This window comes from Stegodyphus dumicola, chromosome 11 (genome assembly GCF_044657685.1).
Source record: "Stegodyphus dumicola isolate Sdum_Otavi_A_Nest chromosome 11, ASM4465768v1".
In the NCBI taxonomy this organism is placed as follows: Eukaryota; Metazoa; Arthropoda; class Arachnida; order Araneae; family Eresidae; genus Stegodyphus; species Stegodyphus dumicola.
This window is the reverse complement of record NC_140778.1, coordinates 135,845,909-135,863,580: the sequence shown is the minus strand read 5'-3', so window position 1 is coordinate 135,863,580 and position 17,672 is coordinate 135,845,909. Positions and strand designations below refer to the sequence as shown.

General features: G+C 33.5%; 1 protein-coding gene across 1 annotated transcript in view; it reads left to right on the top strand.

Moving 5' to 3' along the window:
• The window catches only part of LOC118186143 (complement C2-like), a 179,423-nt gene that overhangs the window by 107,687 nt on the left and 54,064 nt on the right, over positions 1–17,672 (top strand). The window contains exons 9-10 of the mRNA XM_085827237.1: positions 764–993; positions 16,990–17,125. Of these exons, the coding sequence (XP_085683363.1) occupies positions 764–993; positions 16,990–17,125 (366 nt within the window). The remainder of the gene's footprint in view (positions 1–763; positions 994–16,989; positions 17,126–17,672) is intronic.

Sequence of the window (17,672 nt, the reverse complement as noted above, 5' to 3'; positions counted from 1 at the left end):
TGTTTATTGTTTGCATACTAAGATATTAATATTGCTGGAAATCTGACATTTTTCTTATTCCATTTTATATTTCGCTATTACGGTTTGGCTTGGAGAGAAATTTTTCCATGGATATGGCATATCCCTCGTGTGTGACTGTGACTGTTCTAATAAATTACATTACCAATTAGTGTGAATAAAATCTTTAGTCATACAGGAATTATCTTGAATGTTTGCTTAATCTGAAACGAAAAATGTGGCCCATGTGCAAAAATAGAGGAAACCTTACCTTAAAAAGTCCTCCCCGAATGCATTTTCCCCTTGGTCTTTACATGTTTTTCTGTATTTATCACCTACGTTCATTGTGTACCTATCTTTTCTCTAATTTGTGAAGTAATTCTGTTTGAATACTTGCATTTGAATCTTTTTTAACTGATTTTAAAGTACATATATATTTTTATCAATGCGTTGGGAAATGAAGAACACTAATACCTAATAGTTCTCAGCACTTTATCTTTTCTTCATTCTTTTTTTTTTTTTTTTTTTTTTCTGAAGAATACAGCTGGTTGAAAGAGAAATGTGTTTTATACATTGTGAAATGCATTTTATGTACGTATTATGTGTGATGCTCATCTCAGTCTGATTATTCCTTCATGATATTGCAATTTTTATAGCTAGGAGTGTAACAATTAGATTTTATTTCCAAAAATCTAATAAAAGAAAGTACTTCAATAAAAGTACTTTAGTAAAAGAAAGTTTTGAAAAACTACTGCATTTATTTTAGGTCCCTATGAATTTGATGACATTGATCGAGTAAGCAGAATTTTGAAATTAAAATTGGACGACATAACACGTCAACAAAAAGAACGTCTTCCATCTCAGGCCATTTGGCTCCACAGAACCAAGAAAAGAAGCGAGAGATTCATTCTGTATTTTGTATTTAACCCGTCACGTAGGCTTGGAAAGCGCAATTTGCGCAGTACTGTAGACTTTGCCAAGGCCATTATAAGGAAGGTAAGTGATAATGAATCATTTGCAAGGGATTTATTTATTTAAATTAACCGGTTATTTCGTGTTAAGAAATTTTACTCTCATTTTTTCCTTTCCGTTTTCCTCCCAGAATGCAAATTTTATCTCGAGCGTGCGTATTTAAATGGAATAGAAAGATACAGTATTTAAGTGAGAGTTTCAGACTGATTTAGCCAAAGCGTGTTCCACCTGTTGAAGGCCACGTTACTAGTTGATAGTCCAGGTTAGCATTCTGTCTATAGCATTACTTTACTCTTGCAAATAGTGCTGTACAGTCAGTGCAGGTTAAGCCGAACTGCGCCTTAAAAATTTCGGCTTAGGGTCTTCAAGGGTCTAGGCTTAGTGTATGCTACCAGAAAGAGTGAGAGTCTACAGTGTATTCTTTTGCGAATATCTTGTCTGGGTATGATTACTAATATTTGTGTGCAGTTTTTTGCGCACAATTATTAATAAAAATTATCTTTAGAGAAACCTGAAGCTGCAGTATATAGTAATAAATTTATTCAAAACTGAAAGGAAAGCATTCTTACTGCGCCAAAAAAAAAAAAAAAAAAAAAGGGGTCAGTTCTATATCTCCCGTTCTACTGGACCGAAATTGCGTTTTCATATCTCGAAAGCGTGGCTTAGGATATATACTAGATTTATATATAGCATTGTTCTAACGTAGGTATTTTGACACAAAATCGGACTTTTTCTGAAATAACATACCAAATGTTTTCCATATTTCAATTCTAAGACTCAAATTATGCCTAAATAATAAATTTGGTACAAAATTTACGGAGATTTTTAAAAATTTATCTTAACAGAATTTTTTCAGTTTTCGCCAAGAATAATTCACTTGGCAAACTTCTTAATATGTGGCAAATAATTTTCCTTTTCCTTCCATTATGCCGGAGCGGAAAAAAGGGCACCTCGTTCCTACCTTTTTACATTGTGCACGAGCGGAAAAAAAACTCGCATCGTTTCTGCTTCCAAATAGTTTCTGCAAAGTGTCTAAACCACATTTGATGTTTTATTGCTTTCAACAAATATACCAAATTTCAAAATGCGCAAATATATAAATTCGCGTATATCTTCGGAAATTTTGAAAAAAAAAAACTGTTAATTTTTGCAGCTATGCTTAGGAATACGTCTACTTTAAGATGATAATGGTCAATCTTCTATAGATTTCTTTTTTGAAAAATTTATGAAAATTATTTTAAAATACAAATTTTTAAAATAAACCATAAAAAATGGGTGAATTTTATTTGCAATGAACCTAAATTGCGAAGTGTGAAAGGAAGAATGAAATAAGTTTAATAAAAAAAAAGAGAGATTAATAAATAACCCAAACTAAAATTGAGAAGCTAAAATATTTAGAGCTAATTTTTTAAAAACTACTCGTGCGATTTTTACAAAACTTGGTATTTTGGCGTAATTTGAGTCGTAAAATTGAAATATGTGAAAAAATTGGTATGTTATTTCAGAAAAATTCCGATTTTTGTCTCAAAATAACTATATTAGGGCAATGCTATATATAAATATAATACATATCCTAAGTCGCGCTTTCGAGACATGAAAAACACAAGTTGAATTTCGTCAATCGGCACAGTAGAACGGGAGATATAGAACTGTCCTTTTATTTCCCGCAGTATATATATGAAGCAAATGCAATTGAGTTTCTTTTTAGTACATGCCTAAAATGGCAAAGATGAAAATATTGCGACTGAACAAGAAAGCATAAACGTATCCGACTAATGAAGTAATATTGTACAAGATAAATGAAATTTGACTGAGAAATAGGATTATATAGGTAGAGATATTACATATTAAAATTATATTATTTTCTTTCTCCTAAAAAGAAGAATTATCATCAGATACGGATTCACAAGCAATGCGCAGAATTATTTGCATGCTTTATGTATAGTTTAAGATCTTGAAACGATAACGGTTTATTCAAGAACTCACTTCCTGTCATCGCAGCCCTTTTGAATGACTGCTAAAACCTGACGCCCTTCAAATATTTTTTTTAATGCGCGAGCAGAAAGATATTTTAGATAGAATTTCATAGCATATCAGATAGAAGATAGAGTTTCAGAAGAGCTTCTTGAGTTACCTTTCTAACAATGCAAAAAAATTGTTAGCAAGGTCAAGAATATAATTTTTACAACTAAATATTAAAAATATGAAAAAAGCCTGCAGCATTTTCATGTTATGGAAAAATATACTTATTTATTGTGTGGCTAGGAAGTGATTTAGATTTAAAAATAAAATTTTCTTTTAATAATTTCCCAACAGTCTGATCAAAACACTAATAATTCTTTACATGTATTAAAGAAAGATGATTCATTTAATCTGTAAAGATTATAAAATGGCTATTTTTATTATTGAATTTTTAATAGAAATTAACTGAAATTAGAAACTGATTTTGTAGAATAATTTAATTATGAATATATTGAAGAACTCGATTTTGGGCTTGTTAAGTCATTATGACTATTTAACTGTAAGATTACGTCATTTTTTCTCTTCTTGGCGCCTTGCATGGCGCAGATGTTCATTACAACAACCCTGTAAACGCTTACTCAGTTTTTTTATTGCTGTTGTTGTTAGTAGTAAGTCATCGCTTGAAAGATGGCACGCATTTGATTAAAGTTGTCGAATAAAATATTTAGTACAGTCCACTTCTAGTTAATTTGAAATTGTTGTATAACAGCGCACGCATCGCATGAACACTTTATGGCCCGCCGAGCCATAGGTAAAAGATATTGTTGCTAAAATTAACTTTTTAGAACATTTAGAATACTTTCGTTTGGTTGTATTACGCATAACTTCATATAGAGTGTTTGGAATGCTTTCGTTTTCGTGTGGATTACGCAATTAAGATTGGATACTGTGTCATCGTTCATTTCCGGTGTTGCTGTCGAGAAATCTGCAATCACGGTAAGTGATAAATTATTTATTTGTTCATGATGAGTGAATTGAAAGCGATTAAAGCTAACAAAAAAATTTAAAATGCAGTATCAGAAAGTTTGAAAATAAGGTAAATTCTACAGTGGATGAAGCAGATATTTCCTTATTGGAGTTATACGAATCAAAAATATTAGAATTTAAAAAGGAATTAAGTAACATTTTCGATTCTTTATTTGCACATTGTGAAGAAAAGGACACTGACGAATTCATTAAGGAAAAGGAAAATGTAGTAGATAATCTCGATGAAATTCATTTGAAAATTAAAAGAAAAATTTCTGAGATCAGTTCTCAAAGGAATAGCTGTTCAAATGAAAACGGTTCGAGTAAAGACATAATTGTTTCGGATATAAAATTACCTAAATTGTCTCTTCCAATATTTAGTGGGAAAATCGAAGAATGGATTGAATTTCAGGATTTATTTTCCGCAGCTGTGCATAAAAATAGCAAATTAACTAATGCGCAAAAATTGCAATATTTAAAGAGTTCGTGTAAGGCAGACGCTTTAAATATTATTCAGTCCATTCCAATTTCAGATTCGAATTATGACATAGCATGGAATCTGTTGGTTGATCGCTATTGCAACAAAAAAGATTTGATCAATTCTATCATAAAGAAATTAATTTCTATACCTCAAACGAGTGATTCTACTTCGTCACTTTTAAAATTTATCGATAAGGTGCATGAATGTTTACGATCCTTGGAAGCATTATAGCAAAAGGTGGAAGAATTTTCAGACACGTTAATTGTTTATTTATTAGTTGAAAAGTTGGATAGAAATACTCGGTGTTAGTGGGAAAGGTCACTTAAAAAAGACGAGATAGGAACGGTTAAACAACTGACATGTTTTTTGAAGGAACACGCTCGCACCCTATCACATTACAAACCTCCGTCTGGGGAATCGAAACGCTCATTTAATACCAAAGCTCTTACATCACTTTCGGAAAATTCAAAAAATTGTCCTTATTGTAAAGCTGATCATTTATTGTTGAAATGTGCGCAATTCTTAAATCTAACAGTCAAGAAACGATTTGAATTTGTAAAGACAATTTCAATTGTTTATCTTCGGTCCACACAATCAAGGACTGTAAAAGTTCTAATACATGCAGAAAATGTCAGAAATTTCACAATTCGCTCTTACATTTTGATCGAAATGAAGAAAATTTCGATAGAGCAAACGGCACATCGAATCAAATCACAAACAAGACTAATAAATTAAGCAGTAATCTTTCTCCAAATGCTGATACATTTACTCCAATGGCAAACAGCCAAAAGGTTAGTGACACTAATGAAACCAACCAAGCAAAGTCCATTAACGGTTCTGCGCTGAATATTTCCAGTTCTTTTAATAAACAAGTTCTACTTTCAACTGCAATTATTTTCATTAAGGGTAATGATGGAAAATTTATCTCGCTGAGAGCCTTGCTGGATTCCGGTTCTCAAAATAATTTCATTACTAAAGAAGGTGCTGAGTTATTGAATTTGAAGAAAAGAAAAATAAACGCTTCTATTTCAGGTATCAATGGTACAGTTATGGGTGTTAAGGAAAAAGCTATAGCAACCATCGCTAACGCTACTAGAGATTTTATTCGTACCTTACAATTTTTTGTTGTTCCAAAAATAACTCGCGTAACGCCTGCTAGATATATAAACATTCCTGATGTTAAGCAGTTGCAACTCATTGGTTTAGCTGATCCAGAGTTTTATAAACCTGGTCAAATACATGTTTTATTATCTAACGAAATATTTTTTGATTTACTGGGAACAAATAGAATAAATATGCAAGACCTGATTCTCCATCAGTCAGTTTTTGGATACATCGTTAGCGGGTCAGTACGCACGCCGCAGCAAGGCAGTGTTGATAATTTTTGTGGGTTTGTGGAAAATGGGGATAATTTATCTGACAACATGAGAAGGTTTTGGGAGATTGAATTAATGAAGCAAAAAAAGTGAAAAGTCAGGAAGAGGAATTTTGTGAACAGCACTTTCTTCGTACACACACGAGGCAAGATGATGGCAGATATGTAGTGGAAATGCCAATTAAGGAGGAAGGACTTAGCCTTTTAGGGGAATCGAGAGAAAACGCTAGCAAAAGACTGAATTATCTACTTAAACGCTTCACTCGCAATCCCGCAATGAAACACTTATACGAAGATTTCATTAAGGAATATAATGAATTAGGCAATTCCGAAGAAATTTATGAAGGGGATAGCTCTAGTTTCTCATATTATCTTCCTCACCATGGGGTTTTCAGGCCCGAGAAACCTAGCACTAAACTTAGGGTAGTGTTCGATGCCACTGCTCCTACGACTACTGGAATTTCGTTAAACGATATTCTGCTGAATGGAGGGTTAGTTCAAGACGAACTATTTGATATTATTTGCAGATTTCGAACGCATAAAATTGCCTTCACAGCAGACATTGTAAAAATGTATCGTCAGATTTTGATTAAAGAACATCAAAGAGATTTATTACGCATCTTATGGAAGAGTAGTGAAGAAGAACCAGTTAAGGTCTATAGACTGAAGACTATAACTTACGGTACTTCCAACGCACCATATCTAGCAACACGCACACTTAATCAATTAGCAGAAGACGAGAAAAACAATTTTTCGTTAGCAGTGCCAATAGTACAAAGGGATATTTATGTCGATGACGTACTCACAGGAGCCCATACTCTAATAGAGGCTAAAGGATCACAGTCGCAATTGATTAACCTATTATCACGTGGAGGAATGCGTCTGCACAGATGGTGTGCTAATCATCCTGATCTTTTGCAGTTTCCGGATGGACAAGAGGAATATTCTTTCAGTAATTTCGATGACGATCAGAGCATCAAAACTTTAGGATTATTATGGAATCCAAGGATAGATTGTTTTTCGTACAAATCAACGATCAAGAAACCAACTACTTACACAAAGAGAACAGTGTTGTCTGATATTGCTCGCATTTATGATCCATTAGGACTGCTTGGTCCAGGGATAACAAAAGCAAAAATCTTCATCCAAAGACTTTGGTTATTGAAGCTTGATTGGAACGATCCGCTACCCGAAGGGATAATTAAGGATTGGCAACTTTTTATTGATTCAATGCAATCTATCAACAATTTGAAAGTCAGTAGATATGTTTTACAGGATAGTTTTTCTGATATACAAATTCATGGATTTTCAGATGCATCAGAACACGCATACGGAGTAGCCATCTATTTACGCTGTAGAAGTGACAATAATTTATCTTCACATTTGCTTTGCAGCAAGTCCAGAGTAGCTCCACTAAAACCGCTGACAGTACCTCGACTGGAACTCTGCGCAGCTGTACTGCTGGCACAGCTTGTTGCAAAGGTCGTGCCTTTATTGAAATTGGACATCAGTAAAATATGTCTGTGGTGTGACTCAACCATAGTGTTAGCATGGCTTCAGAATCCTCCGCATGTACTAAAAACTTTTGTTGCTAATCGAGTGTTGCAGATCCAAGAGCTAACACATACATGCCAGTGGAATTATGTGCGTTCAGAGGAGAACCCAGCAGACCTTATTTCCCGAGGACTGAGTTTTGACAAGCTGCATGATGCTGATCTGTGGTGGAAAGGTCCTCCATTCTTGAGTGAGGGTGTCATACCTAACAAGAACATTGACTTTGAACAATTAGAAAAAACAGAGACATTTTCTAATGAACTGAGAAAAAGAACTGACATTGCTTGTTTATGCACTTTGCCTTCAAAATTTATTGATAATGTCCTAGATATCACTAACAATTATTTAAAATTATTACGTATTGTTAGTTATATTTTCAGGTTCATTTGGAACTCTAGGTGTGCAAAACAGAAAGGAGCACAGAGAAAAACAGGAGGAGTAAGTTCAAGGGAGTTAAATGAGGCAGAATCCTTTTTAGTAAGAGAGGTTCAAAAATGTAGTTTTTATTCAGATTACAACTCCCTCGCACAAGGTAAACCCATTAATAATAAAAGTAATTTACTTTCTTTGAACCCTTTTTTGGATGCAAATAATGTAATGAGAGTAGGAGGCCGATTACAAGGGGCCAATGTAATGTTTTCACAAAAACATCAAATAATTTTGCCTGTTAAATGCAAACTAACTAAGCTGATTGCTGAGCATTATCATCGGAAATATTTACACGTAGGTTCGCAAGCATTATTGTGTTTTATGAGACAGAAATTTTGGCCATTACAAGGTAGGAATTTAACTAGAAAGATTACCCATGAATGTATAATTTGTAGTAAAAATAAACCAGTCACTATCGAACAAATTATGGGGTCATTACCTGCAGAGCGCGTAAATCCAAGCTCACCCTTTAATCACGTCGGCACCGATTTTTGCGGTCCATTTCTTATTAGGTACAAGGGACAGAGGAAAGGAACTCTTCATAAGGTATATTTAGCTCTTTTCATTTGCCTTATAACAAAGGCAGTGCATCTCGAACTAGTGAGTGAACTCACCACTGACGCATTTATTGCCACCTTAAAGAGATTTATTGCTAGGCGCGGAAAATGCTCAATCATTTTCTCAGACAACGCAAAAAACTTCGTTGGCGCAAATGCCGAATTGCAAAGAATTAACAATTTAATTAGAAATCCTGACAAAAAATTAGCAGATTATTTAAGTGAAGAAGGAATAGTATGGAAGTTTATTCCCCCACGGACACCTAATTTTGGTGGACTATGGGAATCTGGAATAAAATCCGTGAAATATCACTTAAAGCGGATTGTAGGCAATGCAAGGTTGACTTTCGAGGAGTTATTAACTGTAGTAACTCAGATAGAGTCTTTTTTAAATTCTCGCCCTATTACTCCCTTATCTTCCGATGTAAATGATTTAGAGGCATTAACACCAGGTCATTTTCTCATTGGAAGACCCTTGAATGCTATAGTAGAACCCGAATTAATTGATATACCTGAAAACAGACTCTCAAGATGGAAACGAACTACCAGATTTGTCCAGTTGATATGGAATCGTTGGCATAGGGACTATTTAAACACACTACAACAGCGTTCAAAATGGAAAATAGAACAAACGATTAAAATAGGTATGCTAGTACTAGTTAAGGAGGATGAGCTTCCTGTTTGTAGATGGGTGTTAGGGCGCATTACAAGAATTTTTCCTGGAGTTGACGGTAAGGTTAGAGTAGTAGAAATACAGACAGCAAAGGGAATCATTAAGCGTGGAATTACAAAAATTGCAATTTTACCCCAAGAAGAAGCTTCCTAAGTTAGTTAAGTGTTAGCTTATTATTATAAAACTTGTATTGTACATTGTATTGTGTATAAAATTTTTATTGAAAATTGAATATTATTATATTGAATTAAGAGATGTTATCCGTATTGCATTATTGTATAAGGTAGTAATTGTACAATTTTGTAGGTTATTATGAGTATTATCGCACGAAATTATTGAAGTAACCCTTCAATGCCGGGGGGTATGTTAAGTCATTAAGACTATTTAACTGTAAGATTACGTCATTTTTTCTCTTCTTGGCGCCTTGCATGGCGCAGATGTTCATTACAACAACCCTGTAAACGCTTACTCAGTTTTTTTATTGCTGTTGTTGTTAGTAGTAAGTCATCGCTTGAAAGATGGCACGCATTTGATTAAAGTTGTCGAATAAAATATTTAGTACAGTCCACTTCTAGTTAATTTGAAATTGTTGTATAACAACGCACGCATCGCATGAACAGGGCTATTGAATGTTTAAAAAATGATCGGAAGATTTTTTATATCTTTAATGTAATTGTACACATTTTGCTTTTAATGTAAAAATAAAAGCAAAATTTTCTGTTATAATATTTGGTATTAATAATTCCTTTTAAGTACCTTACTCATTTTTAGTATATTTACAAATTATTAAATAAATTGAAATTCAGATTTTAAAAAAATAAGTTGTATAGATATTCTCAACATTTCTTATTTTTCCACAGTAACCATAGGAGAAGGATTTGAGACTATCTGTGTAAAATAAGTAGGTTTTAAATCAGCACAGCACCTACACATACTTTCACTGGAATATAAGGAAGTTTCCTATAGATATACTGGGATGTGACATTAAGCAGTTGGGAGTATGTATTTAAACAGTTTAAAGGGATATTGTAACTAGTATTTCCAATTTTGATAACATTCCATATGCAGCCGGTGGAACCTAGATAGGATGTCCTAAGGATATACTGGGATGTGACATTAAGCACTCGAGAGGATGAGTTTAGGAGGAAACTGGGATATTACGGGATATCCTGAGGGTGTAGTAAGTAGGACTTTAAATCTTGATAACATGCTATACTCTGTCTATGAGACCTAGATAGGATGTTTTGAGGATATAATGGGATGTGTTTAGGAGGCTAGTGGGATATATTTGGATGTAGTAAGTAGGAGTTCAGATCCTAATAACATCCCGTACGCTGTCGATGGGATTTAGTAAGGATATCCTGAGGATGGGATTTAGTAAGGATATCCTGAGGATGGGATTTAGTAAGGATATCCTACAACTACTACTCGCCGCTGAGCAGGCTCCCGACCAAGGTTATTCTCGATACAAGATTTTCACCTGCGCATCGGAACTGATAGACTTTCGGCCAAACCCCAGCCAATGGCTGGAATGACAGTACAGACAGTATTATTGTGTTACTAATAAAATAATAATAATAATAATAAAACGTGAGCAAACAAGCAAAGAGACATTATTAAGGTGTTGTACAACTGATAAACGGAGTAATACAATGCATAAAGAAGACTGTGCATGTGCTATGTAATATAAATGCACATTACTGTACACCATAAAAATGCACATTTCAGTTCCCGATATATTTCTGGGTTACATAAAATACATGCTGAAGTTAAGCATGAGATGATACCACTGGTGAAATGACATGAGTATACAAGGCTCTTGAAAAGAGAACATTTTTTCAATGTAGAAACATCATTGTAGTTTGTATTACAATTAATCAGAGTATTCTATTACATAAGGTGGAGGCGCACTATTGTAGACAATGATATACATTTATACAAAAATGCAGTTCAATGTAAATATAATAATGTTAACATTCATTTATGAGTACGAATATGTACGAATCATGTGTATGTTTAATATGTACGAATCAATTAAAGCCTACTATTTGCTTCAAAGTGTACAATTACATTTTAAGGCATATATTAAAATCGTTTTACCTTAAAAGTATATAACAAAATTGCTATACAGAATGGAAATAATAGTACTAAGTATACTAAATATACAAAATATGCTAGAGCTATGAAGCGCAAGGCAATAGCAAACTATCTTAATATATAGATAAATGTAATATACTCGTAGATGCTCCCTGCTGTAGACAAATGCAAAATTCAATTTCCGATATACTTCTGGGTTACACAAAATACATATTAAAGTTAAGAATGAATTGATACCAATAGTGAAAGAACATGGCCATACAAGGCTCTTGAAGAGAGTACATGCTTTCATGGAGTTGTTTTACGATTAATCAGAGTATTGTATTACATAAGGTTAAGGCGCACTATTGTACACATGTGGAATTAAATGTAAATGTAAAAATGCTAACGTTTATTTATAAATCTCAAATCATTTCACTTCAAAGTGTATATTTGCATTTTAAGGCATATTATACAATCATATAAACTTACAAATATATATTTAAAACTGCTATACAGAATGGGTATAATAGTACTATGCATACTAAACTACAAAATACGCTGGGCTGCAGAAAAGATAAGAGAGCTACAAAGTACAATGAAATGGTTAGCTATCTTACAAATTGATAGATGTATAGCTAATGGCAGGTCTGCGTAACATTCATATGGGCTGTTGTGCAGTAACTCATGGGATATGTTCAAGTTTGTTCAATGCTGATCTATTTTCTAGAACGCTAGCTGTCCATGTCGGCGAGTGCTCAGGAGCAGGCTTGCGTAAGTGGAAGCCCGCAGTATTCCTACATTGAAATGCAAAGTGGCCTGGATCACCTTCACCACCGTACTCACATTTATTAGAATTACTGAGTTTAAAGCGATGCAAGTATGATGATAAGGGCCCATGTCCAGTGAGGAACTGTGTGGGAAACGAAAAGTTACTCTTTATTTCTGCGCTGACTTTTGTGAAGTGCCGATACAACCTTCTTCCCATGTTTGTCGTATCCAAGAGCGTTTGCTATTTAGATGTTAGTTGTGTCCACGTTTTTCATTTCAGGAAGGAAACAGGAAATGCCATAGTCTGCTCCCTAGTTGACACATTATTAGCTGCCTCTTTTGCTAACATATCAGAGTGTTCATTGCCCTGGATTCCTGTGTGGGCAGGTACCCAGAACAAGATCGGTCTAGGACCCAGGTGTCTTTTCAGCAGCATTCTCTGTATATTTTGAACTAAAGGATTTCTACTGTGAGTTCCTGCTGTTGCAGCGAAACTTGAAGCTGAATCACTGTATATGATGGTCCTACATTTAGAATGTTGGAGACCATAGCAACCGTTGCTTGCAGAGCAGTCAATTCCGCTTGGAACACAGAATTTTGTGCTCCCAGACGTTTTTTCCAGGTATGTTACTTCCAGTTATATTACTCTTTATCATTAAGCAGTAGCTGCTTCCTGTACCCAGTTCCGTTTTCGAGCCGTCGCGTACATGGCCATATCATACTCTTCGTACAGTGTAGTTTGAGGGATCAGTCTTTCCAGGTCAAAGCTCGCCGGTGGTACCCATTAATAGTATTTAATTTTTCGTAGTCTGTACATGTGTAAATTTTATCCCATAGCCTAGACGAAGTGTTCATCCGAATGACGTGTGTTGGAGCCGCTTCTCTTTCAACTATCAAGTATTCCGGCTAGCATATTTCATAAGTGCACATCTGTGTAGCCACCGAGGGAGTGGCTTCTGGGATGGGCCAATGAGCATCCAGTAATATTTCTGTCATGTCACATGACATTTCGCGTGCTTTAAGAATTAAGCAAGATGGTTGAAAATATTCTGCAACGCAATTTTCTTTACAAAATAATTAAAGCATCGTCGATTGCTTCTGAAACTTTTTTTCATTGCGAAGTTAGATCAAATATAGGAAATTATGAAGATTTCACTACTTGGTTGAAATAAATACTAACACATGTTGGAAACTTCGCAAAAATATCGATGTGAAATATTATTTAATAAGTAGTGAATAAGATGAAGAAAGAAATACTATGTGAATCATGTTGCGAATCATCTGAGCCCAAATGCAAGCTTTACATAAAACTTTACTAATTTGCATTCGTACACATTTAGAGCATTAAACTGCCCATTTAATAAATGCTTTCTCTTAAATGTACTGTCTACACAAGAAATACTCATCAAACAGAGGGAATTTATCGTATTCACAACGAGTATATTCAATTTATTCACATATAATTTTTAATGTTAGCAGTGGATATAATCAGATCATAAGTACTCTGAATCTTACACTTTAAAAATCAAAAGAATGCAAGCACTGAAATAAGAAAACACTACATTCATTGCAACACTTTCATTCTCAGCTCAATTAAAAAAAATATACACTTGAATTCTCTTAATCCACATAATATGCCGTGAACATCAATTCTAATATTAATGCGTGATAAAAATCGCGAAAGTGAAATGTCAGTGATTCATCAAACTCAGGAAAAAAAAAAAAAAAAGCAGTGAGAGATTTTCGGTTCTAGGGAAAAAACCCACAGAAAAAAAAAAAAAAAAAAAGAAACACGCGAGAATAATCCTCGCAAAATAATGCTCACAGGTATAAATACTCAAAGGAAAAAAGCCCACACAGAAATATACCCACAGAGAAAAATACTCACATGAAAAAATGCTCACTTAGAAATATGCTCACACGGAAAAAAGCTCATATAGAAATAAGCCCACTGATAAATAAAAATGTTGAAATATCCTTACATTAATCAATCAATAATTAATAAATTTGAACATCATACACCTACTTGAAGTTTTTAAAGAAAAATTATTTGATCATTTGAAAAAATTATTGGACAAATGCTTATATTAACCTTTTCAGGGGCGGTACATAAAAGAATGAAAACTATTGTAAAATTTTGCATGCACTATAATATTTTATACCACTGCCCCCTGTACGACATTTTTTTCCCTGTAATTGCCAATAGTTTTGTTTTTTATTTGCTCTATTTTTGCATACCTTTGATGTGTATCTATAGAAATTGATGTTTGAATGTAGTTATTTAAGTTTGGACAGGAAAAAGTTCTAGAAGACCACAGTATAGTTAGATATAGTTTCCAATCGAAGTGTGGCATCATTATGAAGCTTTCGAAAAATCTCCTAAAACAACAAATTACTACGAAAGCTTTCATAAGGTACTAAATTCATTATTTAATTGTAGCCATCCCAGTATGTGGTTTTTGTTTGACGGACTGAAAAAGATTTAGCCTGTCAACGTTTATTACTAGCTGTTCTAAATACAGAGCGTACTGAAAGAAAAAGAAAATATGAAAACTTACATTTGATAATTGCGAATTATGTTAGAAACTATGATGAAATCCATGATCAAATTAGATATTTACATCTATTAACTAATGTTCAGTAAGTTTGTAGAGACATTAGGTATTTTGGAAGCAGCAGATGTGAAAAATGAGCAAGCCTTCGCCGGAAATCGAACCACGGACCTCTGGAATACGCGCCCAGCGTGCAGACCACCACACCACGAAGGCATGCTAAGAAGGACAGAGAAATACCTTAAAATTTTATGTGAAATATACATGATTTATATATAACAAGGTATTTTACGTAATTTAAATAAAATAATTATTTCCATTTGCTTATTCTTCTAAATGTTTATATTATAAAATGTGTAACTTACACTTACTATTATTTTATTTTTTCAACAACTAAAATTTAATAATTTTTCGCTGTATATTGTGTTTCATTTTTCTTTCTTCCTCCTCTATTTTTCCTAATTCAAAATGGCCCATTTGTCAATCTTATATAGCAACTAAATCTACACATAAGTTATACAGTTTTTGATATATATATATATACACCATAGATGTTTTGGTAATTTAAATAATTTTTCTTTGAAAAATTGTGTACGATGTTCAAATCGATTAATTATTAATTGATTAATGTAAGGATATTTCTACGTATTTTATTTACCAGTGGGCTTATTTCCATGTGATCATATTTCTAAGTGAGCATTTTTCCATGTGAGCATTTTTCTATGTGGGCATATTTCTGTGTGGGCTTTTTTCCTATGAGCGTTTATACCTGTGAGTATTATTCTGTGAGCATTTTTCCTGTGGGCTTTTTTCCTGTGGGTATTTTGTCGGTCACCGAGATTTTCTACTATTACGTTATATATTTATAACTGCGAAACAAATGCAAATTAAAACGTAAACAACATACGCTCATATACATGAAGATTTAGCGTCACAAGTGCAATAGCAGCTCATTGGTCAATTTTCGAAACCCCTCCTTCAGTGGCTGCACTGATATGCACTTGTAAAATATGCTTCCGGCTATGACCTTTAGTGCTGCAATCGATGTTGTTCTATAAGCTCTACATATCATTAAGAGCTGCTGTCGCTGCATAGATAGCAGAATGCGCTTCATTTTCTCCGTTAGGTTCACGCCCCATACAGATGAGCCATATAGAACCACCTTCTCTGTTACTTATACCCTAGTTTAAGAAGTTTTGTAGGCACTCCCCATTTGAGAAAGTTTGTGTACTTCATTGCATTTGTGAGAGTGCTTACCCTCTGCTTCAGACATTTGACATGTGACATCCAGGACAACCTATTATTTATAATCAGCCCACGGTATTTCTGTTGTTGGACTATTTTTATTCGTAAGCCTTGAAGTCTGGCCCAAAATGGTGGCACTGGTGCTAATTAGTACTAACTGGTGCTGTACCAGTATATTAAAAAAAATAAAAGTATATAACAAGTAACAAATAAAAATAAATAATAAATAAAAGTAAAGAATACAAAATCTATATTGAAAAAAATTAGGTAATCAAGTAGCTGAGGAGGAAGCTGTTGCAATTAAGGAAATTTAAATTTAAACAAGGTCCCTAATTTTTAATTGAGTTAATACATACAAGATACAGCCCAGCAGTTATGAATATAGTCACTAGAATACATGAAATCAAATAGCAATTATAAAATAATTATTAAACAAGGTAATTAGCCCATTAAACAAAGTCCATTAAACAAAGTGGAATTGAGACATTAAAAAAACATGAATGCTACTACGGAAAAAAAAAACAATGCTATTACGCAAGCAAGTATAATGCAGAGATAAATGAGCAATAAGCTGATTTAAGTGCGTGACCCACAATAGTGGTACTGGTGTTAATTAGTACTAAGTAGCTGCTCTAGTATAGAAACATATACAAGAATACAAAATATGAAAAGAACAACTTAGATAATTAAGTAGCTGATGAGCAAGCAGATGTCGGAGTCCGAAAATTTTAATTAAAAAATTAAAATTATAATTATATAATTAATTAAGAAAAACTAGACATGACATGTGGGTGTTTAAAATTAATGCAGTTATCGAATTACGACACAAAGGTATTGAAAAAAAGTCACAGAAATATTTCAGAACAAATATTTAATTAAAAATAATTATCACAAAAAGCCTTAATTACAATCTGACTAGTGCAAAGAATAAATCAATAGATAAAAATAAAAATGTGTGCATAAAAGGCACACAAAATTAAAATAATAATGAAGCTAATTAATTATTATAGACTATTAAAAATAGTGAAATGCAAAGGAATAAGTACTAAAATTTGAGAAGAAACAAATTTAAAAACAAATATACCTTTTATGGCCCTATAGAACGTTAACGTAGAAGAATAATAATAAATTATAGAAAAACGCTGCATACATTTTTGCGTATACAAGGGAGTTTCAGAAATATATGCAGTAACCCTTTACAATGTGCATCACGATAAGTAACAATTCTATTTTAAGCCCGCAGACTAAGAACACACAGACAAAATAAAGTAATAGCATTTCCTTCTAATCCTCCTTTTTTTTTTTTTTTTTTTTTAAAGGTTGGCGTAAGCGAGTATGGGACAAGAATTGGAGCTTCCACGTTTGGTTCTAACGCTGAAAAAATAGCATTCTCACCTACTAGCTACAGGCGTACGGAAGATGTTCTCCGCGCCTTGGACAAATTCGAGGACACTGGTAAAGTAACAATGTTTCAATTATTTGCAATTAATTTTAAAAGTCAGGCTTTAAGTTGCCTGACTTTTAAAAATAAATGCAGTTTTAAAAGTCAGTCTTATTTTCACTTGCTTATGGCTCAAACATTGGGAAGTAGGTTAATTATCGGAGCTTGTTAACTGCAAATTAACAACAAAAGATTATTATTATTATTGGTCTCGACTGCATTTAGCTAGGTATTTAGGTGAATCTTCGAATTATGGTAACTTGGCGAATTTTTGGTGAAACTTTGGTGACCAACCCTGCTACAGCAACCTGATAGTTTTTTTTTTTTTTTTTTTTTTTTGGAGGGGGGAGGGCTATTTTGTTTTCACGAAGTAAAGGCTTTTTTTTTTTTTTTTTTTTAAATTTCTAACAATCTGCTAGCCGAATTACGCTTATGCTAGAACTTTTATGGAACAAAAGTGCTTAATCATGACGAAGATTAGATGCGAAATAGGGAGAAAGTGTAGAATCGTCCACTGCTTGCCGCCTTTTTAAGAATTGCATATGCACGGTATCCATGTAC